General features: G+C 42.4%; 1 protein-coding gene across 1 annotated transcript in view; it reads right to left on the bottom strand.

Annotated features, from left to right (window-relative positions):
• Positions 1 to 20,771, bottom strand: part of DEPDC5 (DEP domain containing 5, GATOR1 subcomplex subunit) — a 59,066-nt gene that overhangs the window by 12,557 nt on the left and 25,738 nt on the right. Inside the window, exons 24-36 of the mRNA XM_065418054.1 lie at positions 20,053 to 20,150; positions 16,738 to 16,803; positions 14,969 to 15,125; positions 13,486 to 13,646; positions 12,305 to 12,422; positions 11,973 to 12,140; positions 10,694 to 10,913; positions 9,644 to 9,777; positions 7,012 to 7,120; positions 4,189 to 4,251; positions 2,297 to 2,448; positions 1,340 to 1,417; positions 772 to 904 (exon numbers count right to left, since the gene is read on the bottom strand). Of these exons, the coding sequence (XP_065274126.1) occupies positions 772 to 904; positions 1,340 to 1,417; positions 2,297 to 2,448; positions 4,189 to 4,251; positions 7,012 to 7,120; positions 9,644 to 9,777; positions 10,694 to 10,913; positions 11,973 to 12,140; positions 12,305 to 12,422; positions 13,486 to 13,646; positions 14,969 to 15,125; positions 16,738 to 16,803; positions 20,053 to 20,150 (1,657 nt within the window). The remainder of the gene's footprint in view (positions 1 to 771; positions 905 to 1,339; positions 1,418 to 2,296; positions 2,449 to 4,188; positions 4,252 to 7,011; positions 7,121 to 9,643; positions 9,778 to 10,693; positions 10,914 to 11,972; positions 12,141 to 12,304; positions 12,423 to 13,485; positions 13,647 to 14,968; positions 15,126 to 16,737; positions 16,804 to 20,052; positions 20,151 to 20,771) is intronic.

The following is a 20,771-nucleotide window of genomic DNA, read 5'->3' as shown; positions in this document are numbered from 1 at the left end:
TTACATATGGGTTTTCAGGGAGCTGCAAGTAGCCATCACATGGCTTCAGGGCTCAGAAAGGTTCTAGGATCCTCTGTGCTAGCTGGTGTGGAGTCTCAGTAGAAGTGAATTCTAGAGCATTTCTGAGCCTCAAAACACAAACCCTGATGTGGTTCAACAGGGAAGAGAAAAACCTACCATGCAGAGTGAGTGAGTATTACATATAGTGTGTGTACTTATTTAAGTATCCTTGAACAGAACAGTTTAATGCTCACTGTTCTCGTGACAGCTCCAGTACCCAAAGCAGGAAGAAGAAAATACAACCACACTGCAGTGACTTACACTCCTAGCTAAAACTAGGGCTTTTGGTAACCACCAGTCAGTGTGAGATTGTATGTAAAACTGCCACCATCACACCAGCAGGGGAAAAAATGCAACACCTATTGCACATCATCATGCTGTTCTGTGATAGGACATCTAAAATCAAACCATTGAAGAAAATATTTTTTCCAGCCAGTATCTGACTTACAAAACAAACATTGTTGCATATTTATTGTGATCTCCATCTCAAGCCAACACTTATTGGGGGAAGGAGAGGTATAAAAACCTGGTGATAGAAGGTCCCATTTCCCTATACATACATAGTAGTGGAGACACTCTTGAAAAATATATATTAGTAAGAGGATTTTAAATGACACACACACACACACTACAGTTTCCCAAAATCTATGCTTTCCCCATTGAATGGGACATTTCTGGCTCATCCACCTGCCCTCTTGTCAATTCTCTCACCTGCATGATGTCAATGGCCATAGCCTGGGTCTGCACCCCTTCCAGGTTGTTCACCAGCCAGTGGACTACCTCAGCACTGATGAAACAATACGGAGAGAGGCCCTTCTGTTCAGAGAGCAGCTGGATCCCTGTACTGAATACCAACAAGTTAAGCATGTAATTAACATGCACTGAAATCACACAGAAAGACAGAAAAATTACTACTGCAGAGGAGGAAAACCCAGAATGAGAAATCGGAAGTTCTCTGTAGCTTGTGTACCGTTAGTCTCTGAGACTGCAGAAGTTTGTATTTTGCAATGGAGAAAGCTCCTAAATTACTCCCTCTACAGTGACTCCTGCTTAGGCAGGCCTGGGACTGTAGCACCTGAACTCTATGTAGCCACATTTTTGTACCTTAATTTCTACAGGGACTCCTGCTGGGAGAGGCTAGAACTGAATAATACAAAGATTGCTAAAGAAAAGCTATTCCACCATAGACCATGAAACTCTTCCATTGGGTGTCCACCCATCAAATCCTGCTTCAAAGCCTCACAGTGAGATTTTAGGCATGTTTTGACTCAAAACTTACGTGGGGTGCTTCATGGCTTCAAGAATCTCGATCAGAGTGGAGGAAGAAGTCAGGGAGCTTGCAGAAGACTGCTGAGAGCTGGAAAGTAAACAAAATTGTGTTTAACAGTCCTGTAGCTGCCAGTCTAGTTTGGCAGATGTTTAGGAGAGCTGCTGTTTCTTCTCTTCACAGCAGTAATTGTTCCACGTTTATCTTCTGTTCTTGGTGCATGTGCCAGTAATTTGCAAAAGGCAGGAGAGTCTACGCATGTAGCTCTTGCCTTAGGAAACCTCCTTAGTGCAGCACAGAGCAAAGGGGAGGAGTTAGTTACCTTTAAGGAATAAACAGATGACTAAAGAACAGGTGAAAGCTGTAAGCACATTTTTGCACTGGATTTACTCATGCTATACAAACCCTATTTGCATGCACTGTAGTTCAGAAGCAATTCAAAACATGCCATTTTAAAGATACTAACATGGGAAACTGGTGCTACTGTAGTTTATTTTTAATACCACTTCCCCCACCATGTTTCACCACCAGATTGGAACCCTTGGATTCCAACAATCCACTTGATCCAACTATGCACTGGAGAGACCCCTTTCTCCTCAGAGAAGAGAAGGTATTGGATTTCCACGTCCATTCAAACCCTGGCTTCCTCAGAGTGCTCCACTAATAGACCACAAAAAAGTTCTGGAAGGAGCAGACTGTTGGGGTGGGGGAAATCAGGCTCATGTCCATTCAATGCTGGACAACTGGGCTAGAAGACTGGTTTTAGCGCCACTATTCAAGGACAGCATTCTCCATCTAAGTCACAGAACATGGTCTTCAAGTGACATGTGCCTTCCAGTGCTGACACACATGGCATGAGCACAGCACATATTGTCCTATGTTTCCTATGCTAAGTACCCCCACTCCTGTTACCAGCAAGAGGAATGTATTGAACAGAATATCATTACAGAACTGCTGTGCTCTTCTTACCTGTTCTCAATGGAGCCAGCTGTGGCATATCCCTGGTCTCCTATATTCTGGGAGCTTCCAAGGGGCTGAGTGCTGCCCCTATCAGCTGACTGGCCTGTGTTTATCAACATGTTGCCATCCAGGGCTGGAGGAACTGTCTGATCTATAGAGACCTGTAAGGAGCGCGACATAGCAACACCTTGTAATTCACAGCACAATCCTTTTCCCACTACCCCAGCCTCTCGTAAGCACCCCAGCTCAGACTCTTCCTGGGGCAAGCAGTCCTTTATGCAGCTATACATATACAACAAAGACAAACACAATCTTGTTTTGGTCAGAGCTACTGACAACTCTGCAATTCATAACATCAGTGTCCCAAATTGACCCAGATTAACATAAAGATCATCAAGTAAGCAGCAACCATGCTAAGAGAACTGGTGGCAAGGTAGCAAAGCTGGCTGCAGTCTGATATTTTCAAATTTTAAAACGAACAAGAAAGGATTTAGATTTAAGAGAATAAGCACCACCACACAGCCATGGCAATTGATAGAACAGGATCTCAAGTCACTGAATGGAAGGGGTGAGCAATTTAAAAGATAACCTCAGCTCTTTCTCTGAGATTGAAGCATGTGAATTCAGCAGAGGGATTTCAGCTTTCATTATGCAAAACAAAACAAAAAACACCCATGCACACCTCTCTCTTCCTCTCTCTCTAAAAAGAAGCCATAATCCATCTGATTTTTTTTAGGGTAGTATCGGGAGACTGATTGGCACTCGCCCACCGCCATGTCACTGAGTGATACTACAGGACACTTTCCTCCCGCAGGAACACTTGTACTAGTCCATGGCAGACTGAATAGTTAGCAAAAATTAACATAAAAGCCTTTCAGAAAGAACGGGAATGCAGAAAGATTCAGCAAAAGACAGGCTGTAATTATCAGCTGCCATCTGCCATTAACACATATGGCTTAGGGAAAGACAAATTACGTAAAAGCTACATAAGAGGAGTGGGTGAGGGAGACGTGAACGGCAGAGAAAGTCTAACTCAAACAGGTGTACAATTAGGGCTTATCTGCCTTTGTGATTCCACAGTGCCCAGATTCAAGCACAGGGCCTGACTGACAGCATACAGCTCCCCTCGGCAGGGAGTTTGATGGAGGATGACAGACAGTTCGGGGGGTTGGAGAAGGCTTTACTCTGTGTCACCTCTCCTCGCTGCCACCACCCAAGCTCTCACACTTTGCAAAGTGTGCCCTTTCGATACAGCCAAAAGTGGCAGATGCTCCATATTGAAGTTACAGCACATTCATCCCTCCCAACCCCAGAGCTGGCTTGGACTAGCAGCACCCTCTGAGGATGTATTACCCTGTAACCAACTACTAAGGAGTGCGCAAATGGCATCTGACATTACTACCCCATGAGACCACAGTGAATTCCACAATGTTTCCATCCCTGAGTGACCTAAGAATTCTAAGGTGGCACCTTGACCTGGTTCAATACAGCACCAGCTATCAAGCAGATATCACAGGAGATATTTAACAGAAAATTAGACAAGTAAGAGCTATTGCCATTCTTGTTTAGTGAAGGAAGGTGGAAATCAGGAACTTACTAACGATGTGAAAGGAAAAGTTTGAGTATTTGGCAAGTAAAGAATAACAAGGCAGGGTACAGGAGTATCCAAAACACAATACAAATACAGAGCTGTGGATGGAAATAAGTGCATTCACCAGCAGTCCCTTTATATTAATTACTGTCCTTTTGGTGCAATGCGCATCTCACCACTGCAGAAACTAGTGAGCACATGTGGTAACTAGCCCAGGCCTAGCTTCCTCAGTTACAAGTTCAGGACCTGAGATGCACTTCATTGTTTCAATCCAGATGCCAGGGATGGGAAGATCTGATTCAAAACTGACCTGCGGGTGGAAGGTCGAAGCTGTGCGTGGGCTGCGAACAAACTCCATAAAGAAGGCCCCATCCTGAAGGCATCGGAGGAAGTAGAAGCAGTAGCAGCGGCAGCAGTGACAGGAACAAGGAGGTGAAGAAAAGCAAAGACAGCATTGTGCAAGTGTGCAGTCACCACAGGGAGGGAGTGAAAAACCAAAAAGACACCTCCGTCCAGATAGGCAGGCACATCAGAATTCAGAGCATCAGCAGACTCTGCTCTGAGACATTCCGCCTCCTTGTTACAGATGCCCCAGTCAATCACATTAGACCATCACACTGATCAGGGGCCTGTCCAAGCACATGCAGCTCTGAACACAGCCTCAAATTCTATTACGGTGCAGGGGAGAGGGAGAGAAATTCACTGTAGAGAAGCTATTTCACCAATGTCAAAGCATGCACAAATTAAATGGGCACTCCCCCTCCTACACACATACCTGGCATGGACTCTTCCCTTGCTGCTAACCAAGGACTTGTGCCAAGAGCCTCCTCCCAAAAAGATAAAGCAATTGATCCTCTCTAGGTTTTCATTTGTGTTTTCATTCTTTGTTGCCTTCTTTAGGCACAAGCCTTTCTCCAGTCTGAAGTTACTAAGCTGGGCCTGTATCTGGGGTACATGTACACATGACTTATGTCCTCACGGACTTCACCACATGGTTATAAACTTGGCACCTTCTTTGGTGCAGGAACATGGCAGGTGAGCTGTGGCCCCAAACACACATGCTAATGCAAGCAACTTTACAAACTGCCAGGTGTTCCCCAAATGGTTTTTGTACCAAGCTAACTCATCATGCTAACCACTCATGGTTGTCTGAGAACTGCCTGCTGCGTTGATCCACCATAGTGTCCTGCAGCCTGGGAAGGTGCATTTTGGTGTGACTGACTCAGAATGCTCCCTTTTGTCTGTTGATATAACACACAGCTGTGGTAGTGTCTGTCAGCACTTGGATTGTTGATCCTGGGGTAGCAGCAAGGATCCCTTGCATGCCAGGTGGATGGCTCTGAGCTCTAGGATGTTTATGTGATGCATGAGGTCAGGTATTCCAGAAGTCTGAGACATGCTCTTATTGATGTTTTTGGGTGAGTCTGAAGTTGCTTGATGAGGTTTGCTATTGTTCGGAATCTTTCATATACAAATGGAAACATTTAATTGTAACCTGTGAATGTGAAAATACCCTTTGCTTTCTTTAAAATCTCTATTTGTAGGTATTTATAAAAGAGTTTATCACTGGAGTATCCAAGCACTGCCAGTGACTGATGAACTTGTCTGAACTCTACACTAAATCTTCCATGAAGGACAGATTTTAATATGGTTACTTTTCGATTATGGCCAGCAGCATTTGTGCTTAGAGCAAGGTCTCCTACGTAGCATGTGATAAAATACTTTGCCAATGGAGTCAGCAGGAATCACTGACAGCCAAGCTATTCCTTCCTCCATCTGTAGAGCATGCTGGTTCCCCATATCACTCTCCTCCCCCACGTCCTGCTATGCAAAATCCCAGCAATGGTGCAAAAAGCAGTGTGGTTTTTAAACTAGGGGAGAGGAGTGAAGAAGTGCAGGTTACTATGCAGTAGAGGTTTAAGATGAGATTTTATAGCACAAATTAGGGTCTGAAGGTTTGCAAATGTACTTCAGTCTTCATATTCTGCACCAAGCTTGTCCAAGTTTAAGTGTATTGACCTTCTCCTCTCATGCAGCTCAGTGAGGTCCATGTCTCCAACACAAATACGTGTTTATTAGTGAAAAGGTCAAAACTTCAGTGCCAGTTCAACTGCAATACAAACTACATTCAAACCCAGATCTTCAAGGGGATGCTGTATATGCCCTGGGTACTGTACCATCAACGCTTTCTTAATGGTCAGTACCAAGATACCAAAGGGGCCCTTCTCAGGCTGTTGGCTGCCCCTTGATAGTTAATCCCGAGACAAGTCAGACTTATGAATCTTGTGTCTTGACTCAGTAGGCACCTGTGCCTCAGCTCTGGAGCAGTGCTCCTTCCGACCCCATCAGACGTCAAAGCCAGAACGGAGGCAAATAACTGGAGCTTCTCGGTCAACATAGCTCTGGAGGCTTAGGGTGGAATCTCGGCTCCCCGGGGCTCTTGAGAATGACAGACTGGAGGACTGAGGTCTAGAGTTGCATCCTTCCTTTCAGTGTCCAATGAGGTTTGCAGAGTGCTCCAAGAGGAACAATTTTAAGCAGGCTTTTCTATCTTTGAGTTTGCTTAGAAAAGAGGTGATATACGGTACATCGCTCAGGAATACGTCCCTCTCCTAAACAAAATAAGCACTTAAAGAGCCCATCATTAAGTGGCATTGAAGCTTCCCACAAGGGGCAGGTTTCAAACCTCAGAGATTTAGCTTCTGCCATTTTGCTAGAGCCCCTGTATGAGGCTGTCTATGTGGTGTTTCTATCTTAAAACCTGAACCTGTCTAAAATAAAGCAAAACAAGTTGTGTGTTGCCAATGGGCAAGAAGACTAACTAAGCACAGTGCACACAGAAGCAGGCCAACGCTGCAGGGGACATGAACTGAGAATGAACTGAGGGACAGCTGGACCTGCCCCACCCTTTCTGCCTTTTTGGGGGTGGGAGGGGGATGCACAAGGACATCTAGGATGCAAAGCAGCAGCCCCAACAGACGGTGCTAGCTTTAAAAAAAAATCTGACCTCACACGTATGGCGCATATGCGAATCAAGAGTGGAATCTGTGTGTACAATCACTCCAAGAACTCTGTTAATTTCAGAAGAGACTCTCTCAAGTATCAACTAGAGACTGGGCCAGAGTGTTGTTACCTTGCGTGGACTGTCCACATAGGTGGGAGTGATGGCAATGCTCCCACTCTCAGCAGGTTGGGCAGAGCTCTTCCCAGAAAGCATTGCTGCTTGCTGCTCCCCCAGGGTCCTAAAACAAAGGATAAAAAGCCATAAAGATTGTTACATAGTGTCCCAGGTTGGACCATACACTGGCTGAAAACTATTGTTTTGGGAGGAAGCATTGCTGTGCTTTCTAGAGACAGATGCTTTCCCCTACACTCAACCTCAAAGGGGTCTATCAGCTTTTTAGAAAAGGATTTTACCCCATATACACAATACTTTGGAGTCCTGAATCTATTAACTGCTTTTCCTAGCGCACAGTACTTGCTGCCCTCTGAATATGTTCAAAGCTCTCCCCTAGTACACTAGCATCAAACTCCTTGTTTTCAGTGGTATATCTGGTACCAGCACTCTTGGAATTTACTCACCATCATTCCTAAATTATCGCTGGTAACACATCTACTTAGCCTCAGTTTTACAGCCATTTTAGGCAGACACTTTTGTGCAAATGCAGCTATCATAGAGCACTCTCCATAGGGATTTGCAGAAGGAATAGTACTAGAATTTATAAAATGCGACTAACTCTGTTGTCTTATGACGGGAGTTGTTAGAGTGAAAATCTCTTACAAGTAGCTGAGCATTTTGTTTGTTTTTAAGAGGAAAATGGTAGTTGGGACTGCCAAAATATATTATTTAGGTCTTTTTTTTTTTTACATGAACCTATAGACTATTTCTGCCTGAGCTGATGAATCTCAAATATGGACATTCAGTCAAAACAGAGCCAGTATGAACTGACACAAACATTTTTGAGATACAGAAAAGAAGATTAATTGACATTTCATGTAAAATGAACAGGTGCTTGCCCCCATCCCACAATGCATTGCTAAGCCCAACACAAAAACAGAGGGAAGAGGTAACTAGGAGGTTTGAGGCCTTGCTTATGCTGAGTTGTTAGCTACCAGTGCAGCCGCACCCATACCTAATCTTTAGTGTAGATGTGATTTAAAACAAGGTAGCTCAGTTTCTAAGATGCACCAATATAAATTGCATTGCACCAGCGCTGGTGCAGCTACACTGGTGGCTGAAATCTCAGGTGTGGACAAGGCTTTAGTCTTGCACCAGAAAATCAAACACACTGAAGCTATTCCAATAGAGAAGGAAGGCAGCTCACAAAGCTAACATGCAAACATAGTTAACCAGCAGTGTCTCCTACAGTGTATGAGCTGTGGCTTCAAAAATCCTTCTGCAAGACTCATCTCCCTGCTGGTGTCACCTGCTCAAGGACTTGAATTAATTCTCTCCTCATGTGGGAAGGTGCATGCGAGTGTGTGCGTAAAACTGATTAGCACGAGTGGGCGTTAACAAGGAGTTAGAGTGTCTGTGATAATGGGACTTACTCTCAAATCCACCCACAGCACTGAGAGCAAAGAAGACTCTAGTGTTATCACAAAATGGAATTTGGAATCACACCAGCAATTCCCTGTTTAGTCTCTTTCCTCCCTGTATGTTATATTTCCTGAGTTGAAGTAACTTTCCTACCACCTCCTCTGAAGTGTTTTAGTTCATAATGAAGATTTTGAATATTCTAACAACATTAATCAGGAGATTCCAAATAAATTTGTTGTGTCATTAAAGATCTTGGTTTTAATCCATAAAGATCTCTACGGTTTGGGATCTGGTTAGCTTAGAGACTGCCTCTCTCCCACACCCCCAATGGATAGATCATCTGAGGAGCTATGGCTGTCAGTCCTAGATGGGCACAACCGGATTGGAAGCAGGGTGTCTTCAGCAAGGGTCTGGAAATAGTTTTGTTTGCACTGACATTGGTACAGCTTTCCTGCTAGCTTGGTCTTAATAGATCACACACATTCCCATATGATGTTTAGTACCCTCAGAACAGTAACAGTAATGGATATAAGCAAGCATGAACATGAACTTCATTACTGGAATGTGAGTGTAGTTGAGAGACCTGCTGATGTCTGATGTCATAACTCAAGAATATTAATGATATATTACTGGACTCGACAAACCATATCCCCAAATGTTTTATGAACAATTCTATACAAAGTAATGTTATACTGACTGTGTTGTATCCTACCAGCTGGATGGAAGGATCTCAAATGTGGAGCTCAATCCTTCTGAACTGTCAGTGTCAGAGATGGTCATCCTTCAGAGCCTGGTGCAAGGCTCATCTTTTTAGCCAAGACTATGCTGGGTGGATCTAAACTAAGGCACTTCCTTACCACTTCCTCCACTTTCCTTATTTCTCTCATAGTGGGTAGGTGATTCATTCGGGGGTAGGACCAGTATTGCTGCCCGTAGCAAGTGGTACAAACATGTTTCACGTGTGATGCACCAAGATACCATGGTGATGATGTCCTTGTAAATTACTAATATAATCTTCTCTCTTTGCTACCCTTGCACTTGTACAGATGTAACATACCCTGTCCTACTGAAAAGAATGGCATTGCCCCACGGTTGTAACTCCTCTCAGGGAGCAAAATCTGAGGTGCTTCCTTTGTTTGATGATAAATTCCCCAATGTGCTGAAGCCCGTGCCAGGTGGGTGCTCTGTGATAAGGGTGTTTATTAACTTAAGCGTTCAGACTCACTTCTGACTGGCTTCCATTTCCAACAGGGCTGAGAGGGCCGAGGTTCCCTTCTTCCCAACAGGAGGCCCAGAAGGCTCCAGAGAGTGAGAGGAGATTGGGCCAGCCATCTGCAAGCCTTTCAGAGCAGCCCCTTTCTAAGTAAAAAGGAACAGAAGAGGAAACAATGAGTCAAGGTCTTCAAGGTTCAGCTGATCAACAATAAAGTCACACCTTATAACAGTGATAATACTTTGGAGACAGCACCTAACAAAAGAGCAAGGGCTTCTCTACACGGGGAAACTGACTAGAATAGCAATTCCAGAATAGCTCCCCATCGGGGGACTTTTCCAAAATAAAAGTGACTTTGTTCTGGAATAATTACTGTGCTCACAAAATGGAGTAATTATTTCAGAATTTATTCCAGAACAGTATCTCCACACAGGCGAGTTATTCTGAAATAGGTAGGTGGTTCATTCTCCCCCTTGCAGACAAAACCTAAGATGGGAAAAATAATTAGACCCCCCTGAACTAGCAAAGTTACTAAACATACTCTCCTTCATTTATACACTTCCTACGCAGCACAGGACTCTTTGGGTGAATTTCATATTCCTGTAAACAACAGCTAATAGTATTGGCCATTTGGTGACTCTCAAAGTACAATTATAGACAACAGATCCACCGACCTGTATGACTTCCTTTACTCGAGCTGCTGAGTGCAGCACTCAGCCTGCTCAGTTCAGAAAAGTGAATTGTTTCATTCCATAGAGGACAGGGATCTTCTGAGCATCATTCCCTTAGAAGCAGGATGCACAGTGCCCCCACATTCACCATTGCCACAGTACAAAGCAGTGAAAGAGTCCTTCAGTGGATGGTGGTTCCCAAATATCAGTCTTGTTTCAGCAACAGACTGTCTCTGAGCAGAAAGCAATGAAGCCAACAGGCATAGTGTACAGTACAGCACCGCACCGCTTACCGCAATGCCAGTCAATTGGGAATGTTATTAGAGAGCTAGAAGTGCTTCAAAAATTCAGCCTCTCACCCCACTAAGGTTTAGTTACAACACTGACTCACCCTGATCATCCGGTCTGATCGATGGCGCCGACGAATGCGATTCAAACCCTCCACAAAGCGGATGAAGCCATCCAAGAGCTGCCATTCCTCTTCATCAGAGCGGGGCTTGTCTCCATACACATCACAGTGTGCTTCACCTTCTGTAATGCGCTTTGTGGCACTGATGCAGGCTGGGAGCAGCAGAAAGCGCGTCCTCCAGAATTTCAGTGACTCAATAAGGCTGGAGGAAGGAACATGGTGGACAAATAAAAAAAGCAGACAGGGTACAGCCTATCTCACAGCTGTGAATGAGAGATTCTATACAACATGGTTGTGTGCCAACTTGCTTAGAGTCCAACAAGCAGATTACAATATCACTGAGTTACAACTGCAAAGATCACCAGGTCCCCACTGCACTCCCACTTCAATTAACGCAGTTAATACTCGCTTACATCCATGGTTTTAACGGCTCTCATGGCTGTGCCATTAAAGCATCAAATGACCTACATGCGATGGGGCATTCAGCAGGATGAATGTCAGTGGGAGGTATTTACCACCAAGCATGTTGAAACACAGTACAGAAAAACTAATTTTCAGGTTGATAATGTCACATGGACCTTCACTTTTAATGTAACCCATTAGGCAATGCTGTAGCAAGGTTTTACTGTAAAAAGCAAAAGGAAAATAAATTTCAGAGATACAGGCTAAGGCACAGAGGATTTCAGTTGAGACTTGAAATGAGATGGAAAGATACAAAGAGGCTGGTTCACTCGATAGACGATACAGAGGAAAAGGCGCTCAACACCTTTGGGGATACTCTGTGAAGGGACAAAGAGAAGGCCAGTTTTAAAGTCGACAGAGGGGAGGGAGTAGAGTCAAGCAAGGTCTGTAACTTGAGTAAGTCCACAGAAGGTTTTAAAAACTAAGGAAAGAAAATTTGAATTGCATCTAGAAATGAATGAAGTCAGGGAAACTGTCCAAGGATGACAAAACGTCATCATACTTTTTTGCATGCACGGGGGATGGAGGAAGGTAAGAAATAGATCACAAATACCAGCATGCGTGAGACTTTGCACCAAAATCAGGCAATGCAAAAATGGTGCTATGTAAAATTCAAACAAGGGTAACAGAGCTGATAATAGCGTATCAATGAAAGCAGGTCAAACACTCCCTCAAGTACCATGTCACCAGAGCTATTCAAGCCTTTACAGAGAAAAATGTTGGGTCAATTGTAGATCGAAAGGAAAAAAGGAAAAAAATAGGACAAAGAGCAATTAGGATGGAAAATGAGATCTCTCACCTGAAGTCTTCAGAGCCAGCAGAGCAGATATACTGATCCAGGTAATTCCACTTGTACTCTTCCAGCCGCTCGTGGGAGAACTCGACCCAGCAGGAGACAAATTCAGAGTCAGAATGTGAAGGGCACAAGCTGTAGGTGTAGTTTATCTGAGCAGATTCATAAGGATATCTGACAAAGACAAAGCAAGCCTCACCAATCCTGGCACTCTCAACGGCAGCTCCTCCTCGTAACAGAAGGCATTGAATACAGTCATCCAAGCAAATACAGGTAGGAGGAGACAGCAAGTCTGCTGGACAGGTGGTGCTAACTTACTTGACTGGAGAGATACTCACTTTGGCAGATATCGAGTGACCGTAATTATTTTGTCCTTTAAGATGACTTTGTGGAACGTGCGGCCCATGCTCAGCCAATACTGATCTTCCTCCTCAGGCTGATTTCGTGATACAAGGCCTAGAAGTAATACATAAAGAGAACATCTTTCTGTTCACCTATGTTAATAGTCACAGCTTTGTTGCACAAACTGCACCTATACTGTAACATTCCATGAATGAGCTTCCAAACGCTATTTAAACCAAGAGTCATCTTTAATACCATTTCTTTGAGGAAGGCTTGCTCAGCAAGATCAGCAGTAGACATGCTGCAGGAAGTGTTGTGCACCTAACTGATGGGCTGGTAATTTCAGCATCATTTTCCATCCTTCTCTGTGCTTCACTCCTGGAGCTAATCCCTTAATGTGTTGTTTTTCCAAACGAATCTCACCATTTAAGCCTTTGTTTCCCACCCAAAACCACAAAGGGTAATAATTCTCGTTCCTACCCTCACACATTCACCTCCCTCAAGCCTCCCCTTACTTTAACTTTGTCCAAAAGACATCATTAACAACATTTTAAATCAAATCCTGTACTTAGACTGTGATTCCAACACAGGGAAGCGGGACTGCATTACCCCACGTAATCTAGAGACCATCTACACTGGGTATAGCTGAAGCATGGTTTTAAGGCAGTTCTGGTTAACCCTGCCCACTCTGGACTGGACACAGCCATTTTTAAGTCATGTTTCAAAAGACTTATTCTAGACTAAAATTGAAAAAAAAAAGTTTCAGAAATAGCTGTACCTGTTCTACAGTGACTAGGCAAATTGTATTTAAACCTGTGTTAGCACGAACTATGTTAAACTGGCTCACCTACATATTTCAAACCCCAGTGGGTACAGGGGTTCTTATAAGTCTCCAAACAGAGTTCAGAACTGCTTTCCTGGATACACTCTGCCCTACCTCCCCAACCCCATATCCATCTCCTGCAGTCACAGCTGACTCTCCATTGTCTGCACTTGTGCTGCCCCATATCTGGAAATCTCTCCCTCCAAGTAACCAATCATGTAAGACAAAGTAAAATGTGAAGAGAAAGAATGAGTGACTGATGACTGTGGAGGCTGTTGGGGGGAAGAGGAGTGAAGGAAAGACAGGACAGAATTTATTATGGAGAAAAGGAGCTACAAAGCAGGTGACACTCACCTCGGCTGTAGAGGGGGCTGCTGCTCAGAGGGGGTGGCACAGTGGTAGTCGGTTTCTGTGGTTTGGGATGCACAATGATTTGATATCCTTGCATGAGACGCTGACAAATGAACTCCTCAAACACTTGTTGGGCTGTCATCTGCACACCTTCCTCATCTCTCCTGAGCACAAGGGGTTAATCACAAGACCAATCAGCGTAAGGAACTGGCTACACACCTGCTCTTGTTTCCACTTTTCCCAATTGAGGCCCTATTACTGCAATGGAATCTGCACAGCTGGAGCCTTGTGCCTGCACAGATCTACTTGCAAGACCCGGACGTAAGACAGCTGCATTTCTATCACTTCTATCAACAGTTCATGGGGATGGATATCACCAAACTGTCTGGAAATATTAGTTGGTATTTTGCAAACAATTCTGAAGCTAGTGAGAATAAGAGGCATTCTGACCATCAAGATTTATTTACAACAGCAGCAGTTAAATTTCTGACAGTTGTATTTTTCAGCACTCGTACTATTTAGCAAATATATTCATAATGATATTCACTTCTATAAGACTTTCCATCAGAGAGTCTCAAAGCAGCTCGGTAACATGAATTAAAACTCAAACACCTTTAAAATGGGGAGAATACTTTCCTTCCTCAGAAAAGGGCAATTTAAGGCACAAAGAGGTTAAAAGATTGGCAATGATGAGCCAATCAGCAGGAGAGCTTAGTATAAAACCCAGAAGCCCTCACTCCTGGTGCTGTGCTGTAGCCAACAGCCCCGATATTCCCTTCTTCTCCTGAACACTGGTATCCTGCTCTTAGAGGGGCAGACATTTCTCCAAGCAGATTCATTTACTTTAATAAAGCCATTTATTATACCTTCTAAGTGCCTAAAGTGTAAGATTTTAGTCTCTCATTGTGAGAGGTTTTATTCCTTCCTAACAGGGCAGTAGTCAACATAGCTCTGTTTTGTTACTTCATAGTTGGTGGGAAGTTTCAGAGATGTTGAAGGGAAGCGGCATGGTTTTGGGGAGAGTGTTCTGCTATATGGTGGCTACTACAGAATTGCAAGAGAATCTCAGAGTGTCTTTTGGTTTATCACTCCACGATGGTTTTCCTTCCAAAATTCTCCCAACAAAGTATCTCTGGAAATGGGGTGGAGGAGGGGTATTTTTTATTTATTTATTTTAAAAAGAGATACTCAGTATTCCAGGACATTTATCACAAGAAATATGGGGGTTGTATTTTTTAAAAACAAACAACCATGTCAAGTTTTGTACTCAAACTAATTTCTAACAAACATCCAGAGGGAGGCAAAACTGACAGATGTTACCAGTGGACAAAGGTGCAAAGCTGTCATCTAGAGAGAAAGGCTAACTCTATATATTGTATGAAAGTCACAAAATGTTCATCTTCCACCAGATTATCCCTGCCTGGGATTATCTGGAACCTTTTGGTTCAATGCAAGAGACTGTACAAGAGGAAGTGTTGGCACAAACCTGTCAATGTCAGCTTCTGGGAGCAGATCATAGCAGCCCTCAGTGTAGTCATTCTGCAAGCTCTGGCGGTCTGGGAAGTAGTCCGTGGTGAGAGGAAGGCATGCCGGAGTAGTGAGAGATTTCCAGTCCACCCCAACTGTACAACAGAAGCCTGGCACTACGGGGGGAGCAGACAGTGTCAGAACTGCCTCGTTGCATCATGGGGAGAAGACAATGGGGGCACGTGTGGTCACGCATGAAAAATTAGGGATGGGGAGGGAGAAGAAGGATGTGTGAAGAGAGGAAAGTTCGAAAGAAAGGTAAGTGTAAGATATGAATGAAAGTCACCAGCAGGTTGGATGGGGAGGGAAGGAAGGCGAGTAAGAGAGAAAAGGGGAGGGAGAGAAAGACACAGTTTGTTAAACAATGCAGTGCACATGCTAATTCAATCCCATCATGCAAATGGGATTCAAAGTTAATACCTTAAATTATCTGTTGATTGTAAGCTAGAGCTGAAATAGCTGCTGTGCTGCTGAGGTTACTGCAGATCAGGTGCAATTTCATATTATGAAACATATAAAGAAAAAAATCAACATTCCAAGACTGGACAAGCAAATCAGACCAGCTCCTCCTCCTGGATGATTGTAGGAGAGGTTGGTGAGGGAAAGAATGACAGCCTGTTTCTGGAATAGGTAGCATACAACAGCAGAAAAGAGAACATTTCTACAGTTATAAAAATAGAAGACAGCCAGAAGAGGTGGGAAGAAAGGAAAAATAGTATCTTGTAACCTGCTTTCCCCCCACATCCCTCTAAATTTAGGCTATTGTTGTAAGATTCTGGAGATCTAAAACACAGATAATTCAACATCAAATAATCTACATCAATCATCTGTCCAGGGATGCCTGAATCAACCTGCCCTAAGAGCTCTGGGCGATTACTGTTACATAAATCATTGTTGCACAGATCTCATCGATAAAGCTGTTTTACTTTACCTTAAACATTTTATTTTAACATTAATGAGGGGGGAAAATATTGTTGCAAGAAACTGATACAAGACAAACTGTTGCAAGAAATGTTCTCTGAAGCAGAGCCATGCCCTCACTCTTGTAATAGATGGAGGCATATAAGCTTCAGTAAAGGGTATCTTGTACATAAAATGCTGGCCTTCCTTCTCTTTCATTAGATTGTCCAGCTGGCACCAAACAGAACCTTTATGGTTCAGAGGCAGATCAGGAGAGTCCAACAGCCTCTTTAGCTCGTTACATAAAAATTATGGGCAGAGGATGAATTCAGGAAATGATACAGCTTTTGATTTAATGAATTCTTAGACAGGAACATGTAAAGCCATAGTATATAAGGGCTCTACAGAGAGCCACTGACAATCACAGGAAAGCCGAATGTAAACCTGTCTGCTGCCACATACTCAGTGCACAACTACACTACAGCTGCAGTGCCGTAGTTTAATACTGCATCAATGGAAGCGGTTTTTCCATCAATGAAGTTAGATTAACTACACTGATGGAAAACTCTCTCCAAGAGGTGGTAGTTAGGTCAATGGAAGAATTCTTCTGTCGACCTGCCCTCTTTACACAGGGGGTTAGGTCAACCAAACTACAGCGCTCAGCGCGTGAAATTTTCCCCAGCCCTTAGCAACATAGCTACTTTGGTCTAATTTTTAAGTGTAGACCAGGCCTCACTAGACTCCCAACTCCTTGCTCACCAACCCCTAATGCCTTTGCATGTACACACACCCCAGCCCTTGTCTACCCAACCTTCCCCTCCCGCTTACTTGGATCCAGAGAGGTGGAAACAGCATCTTCCAATGAATCTTTGTTCTGGGTTCTGAGGTTCATCCCTATGAGAGGCAGACATGTATTTTATTACAAATAATCATTTGTGCATAACATTCATTCCTCTTCCCTCCAAGAGAAATTCACACAAACGTGCGTAAAGCTCAAAGTAATTGTATAATGCCTCTCCCAACCCCCAAGATTTTCAGGGCACTGCATAACATAAAATATGTAAAAACAGCCAACACATAAAAAGCCACCATCTTTAAATTCAATTAAAGTGGTCCAGTACTAAAATGGATACCATGGTGATGGGCAGCTTTATAAATGCTTGCAATAAAAAATAATTGAGAGTTACCCATAATTAGTAAGCTTGCTAACCTCTAGATTTCACATTTAAAGGCTAACCCAATTTTTCCTAAATTGGGCACTTTTTTTGAACACGCAGGATGTTTCTATTAGATTTTTTTCTTACTTAAGGAAAAAAAGTGAGACGAATTAATACATATAGAACGTATCGAGGAAGATGTTAAAGTTAGTAAAAACAAACAATGGAAACTGCCACAGAAATATTTATATAGCAAAAGAGGAAAAATAAGATTTACTACAGAGTTCAAACAACTTATGAGAGTAGATTATGGGGATTCAAGGTAGCCCAGATGTTTTAGACACAGACTACCAGTGTACATGGCTTTCTGAGGGAAAAAAAAACAACAGATGATCCTCTGGATTCAGCCAGTATAGCTCTACCTGGCTGCCTGGGCACTTACTGAGCGCTGGGAATTTGGAAAGCGATAACCCTCTAAGAATTATTGCAATAGATTACATCTGCAAAAACAAACCACTGCTAAAATATCTTTAAGTGGGGAATATTTGTGGATGATAAAAGTAACTAAGGTGCTGAATATATGGACATTCAATCATTTATAAACTGTACTTTCTGCACCATTCTAACATAAAGGGGAAAAGAGACAATATACCCATGATCAAGAGGGAAAAATTACAACTGTTGTGGGCATTTTCAGATTTTGAGCCAAATTTTCCTCTCTGTGCTAGACTTGAACAAAACTAACATTGAGTTAAACTGAGTTACTATGGATTTATGCTAATGTAACTGACTACAGAATTTAAACTTTTGTGTTTAACATCTTAACTATAGTGTTAATGATATGAAATGGACTCATAGTTCAGCTAACTTGGCGAACACATACTGGGCAGAATTTCTAAATATTCACAGGGGCTGATTTTATAAAGTTGGAACCCGCCGCTTTATCCAATAAATGAATATCCAAGAAAATCATGTTCTCTACATTATATAGCAATTACTGTAAGAACAGATGGGTTTTTGATTCCATGATGATGGCAGGAAATCAGAAGAGGAGGCAAGGACAAGTTGCCATTAATCTTGCGTCAAACCCATTAATGACATCCGCCATCCACTTAGGAAAATGCAATAAGACTTGTTTTCTCTAAACTGTCATCTGGCATCTGCTGGACAATACAGATAACATGTCGAATGCCAATGTAAATAGTTGGGGTAATTTTTTACTAAGGAGGCACATGTTGCAATACCTGAATGAACTATACTGTAGGCAGGAGCATGATGCCCTGATGTGATTCACTAGAAATCATTGTTGGAAAGATCTGTTCTGGATGACTCATGCCATAGGAAATGGAAAGATATAGGCTGGAGTCACATCCATGCAGTAGTGGCTTCAGCTCATTAGAGAGTTCAGTTATGAAGAGATGCTAATAGGGAATTTTAAGAAGCATGATAACTATAGACATAATTTTGCCTATAAATCACATATGTGTCTGTTACAGGGGTTTTGAGGCTTCTCAAAACAATACAGTTGAAAAAGGGGAAAAAAATTATTACTAGGAAAAATTATATATTCTGTGCATTCATGTTGCACAAATTATATACAGTATTTGAGGTGCAATCCAACAACTACCAGAACAAAAATATGAAATCAACTTGGAAGATATAAAAGTAAGGTAAGAAAATTAACCATGTTCAAATGAAACCCAGGCAAGGACATGAAATAGAAATAACTTTACAGTGATTGGATTTCCACACAATTATAGCTGCAAAGAAATGTTATTGGCAGTAAGTTTGCTAGCAAATTGTTTTGGACACTGTAGTGTGTGGAGGGATGTGTGTAATAAGTGCAAAAATCATAACTATACATTGGAAGGCAAAAACTCAAAATGAACCTGTGAAATTAGAAAGAAGAAGAGAACAAGGGGAGTCTAAAATACTCTGTTCAAAGTGTTGGGAAATTCTACCATTGATCACGTTTCATCTAAATAGTAGATGACACTTTGAAAAGTTAGCCCACAAACAGACAGTTACTGCAACTGAATGCTTAGTTTGGCAAATTTGTTTTACTGGCTTTAAGAGATTCAGAAGAAATTTTGAAATTTTCAGTAATTTTCAGTATAAGAGACACACTCCTAATAATCTGCAATTTAATGTTTAAAAGTGCATCTTATTTCCTCAAGTACAGATTCTCATCCAATTGTTCACACAGGCCCAAATCCAAAAAAGCAGCTAATCACATTATGTAATCTTGTTTAAAAATAGGCACACGCTTAACTGTTTTGTTGGATCCGGGCCTTAAAGGCTGTAAAAAGCTCGGCAACCAGCACCTACAGTTCAAAATGGAAAACCCTATTTACAACTTCTCTTGAAGCCTATAGCTCACTACTAATTACCACAGACTTTATTCTCTGAGAATTATTAGAAAGATGGAATCATCTCAAACAAGCAACTCAGATATTTTAATACATATTCAGATTCATTTCGCTTTAACTCAAGAAGGCAAACACTCAATATAGTATAGCACAGTAAAGCACATCATGGAGCATTAGAGAAAATTTTGCTCCTCCCCCCCCCATGTCTGGACACCAGATTTTGCGTTAATGGAGCAGATTACCTTACTTTCAACTGAACACACAGTAAGAGCTTATTTGTTAAGCACAAACAAACAATGGACATCTTTTCTATACCAAGAAATTTATAAAATGTAACTAGAGGAGCAGAAAGACAGATACAAAACAATGAGGGGATAATGGACATTAATTGCTCAATGTACAGTTGTATATTAGTTTGGAACTATTAAAGTGCTTAGTGTTATTCATCACCTGTACCCTGTAGCTCCTGGACCCACCCATGTTCCATGGTTCCTAGCTCTGTTACTTTATGACGGTTATCCTCTTACATAGCATCCTCCCATAGCTCCAGATCACTAGTCCTTTCATACTTCTATTTAAAACCCCCAAGCCTGCTCTGTTGACTAGTACTTTATTACCTGCACCATTACTGCCGACCAAACTGCTTGAAAACTCATCCGTTCCACTGAAGCTCAGGAAGGAGATGCTGTCACCTGGATGACGAGAAGTGATGTGCCTGGAGAGAACAAGATGCTGGCAGATTGGTTCATTACAGAGAAACAATACCGCCTCTCAGAGTTAGGTCAAGTCTTTTAATCAAAACTCAGATGCAAAAGCAACCTGGGGTCTAAGCTCGGCCTTTGGTGAATCAATGCTCCATACAACACACAGGGACCTGGACAGGCCTGGAGGGATCTTAGGAGATTCTGTACCAATGCAGAATATTGATCCCTATAATTTGGTACCCAATCTCTGGCAATGACCTATACTATATTCTCACAGGATAATGGTTTTCATAGATAACTAGCTACCCACGCATCCACTAGGAGACAAATACAGCTAAACAAGGATGAAGAAGATTCCCATGTTATGCACAGGTCCAACTTTAAAAAATGGAAATTCCAACCAGGTCCAAATCTACCATGGATCTATTTATGTTCAGTAGGGAGGAACCAACTGAGACTATGCGAGTAGGAAAGCCTGATGTTAGTGACCATAATTTAACATATAAGGAAAGGCTTCATATGAAGTATCATGCAGCGTGTATAGATTTCTTTTTTAAAAAGCAAAATTTGGGAACTAAAACTTGGTAAGCGTAGAGTAATGGGAATATTAAAATCCATCATGAGTGGGAGGA

The sequence above is a fragment of the Emys orbicularis genome, chromosome 16 (genome assembly GCF_028017835.1).
Source record: "Emys orbicularis isolate rEmyOrb1 chromosome 16, rEmyOrb1.hap1, whole genome shotgun sequence".
NCBI lineage: Eukaryota > Metazoa > Chordata > Testudines > Emydidae > Emys > Emys orbicularis.
The sequence above is the reverse complement of the archived record's forward strand: the minus strand, read 5'-3'. Positions and strand labels throughout refer to the sequence as shown.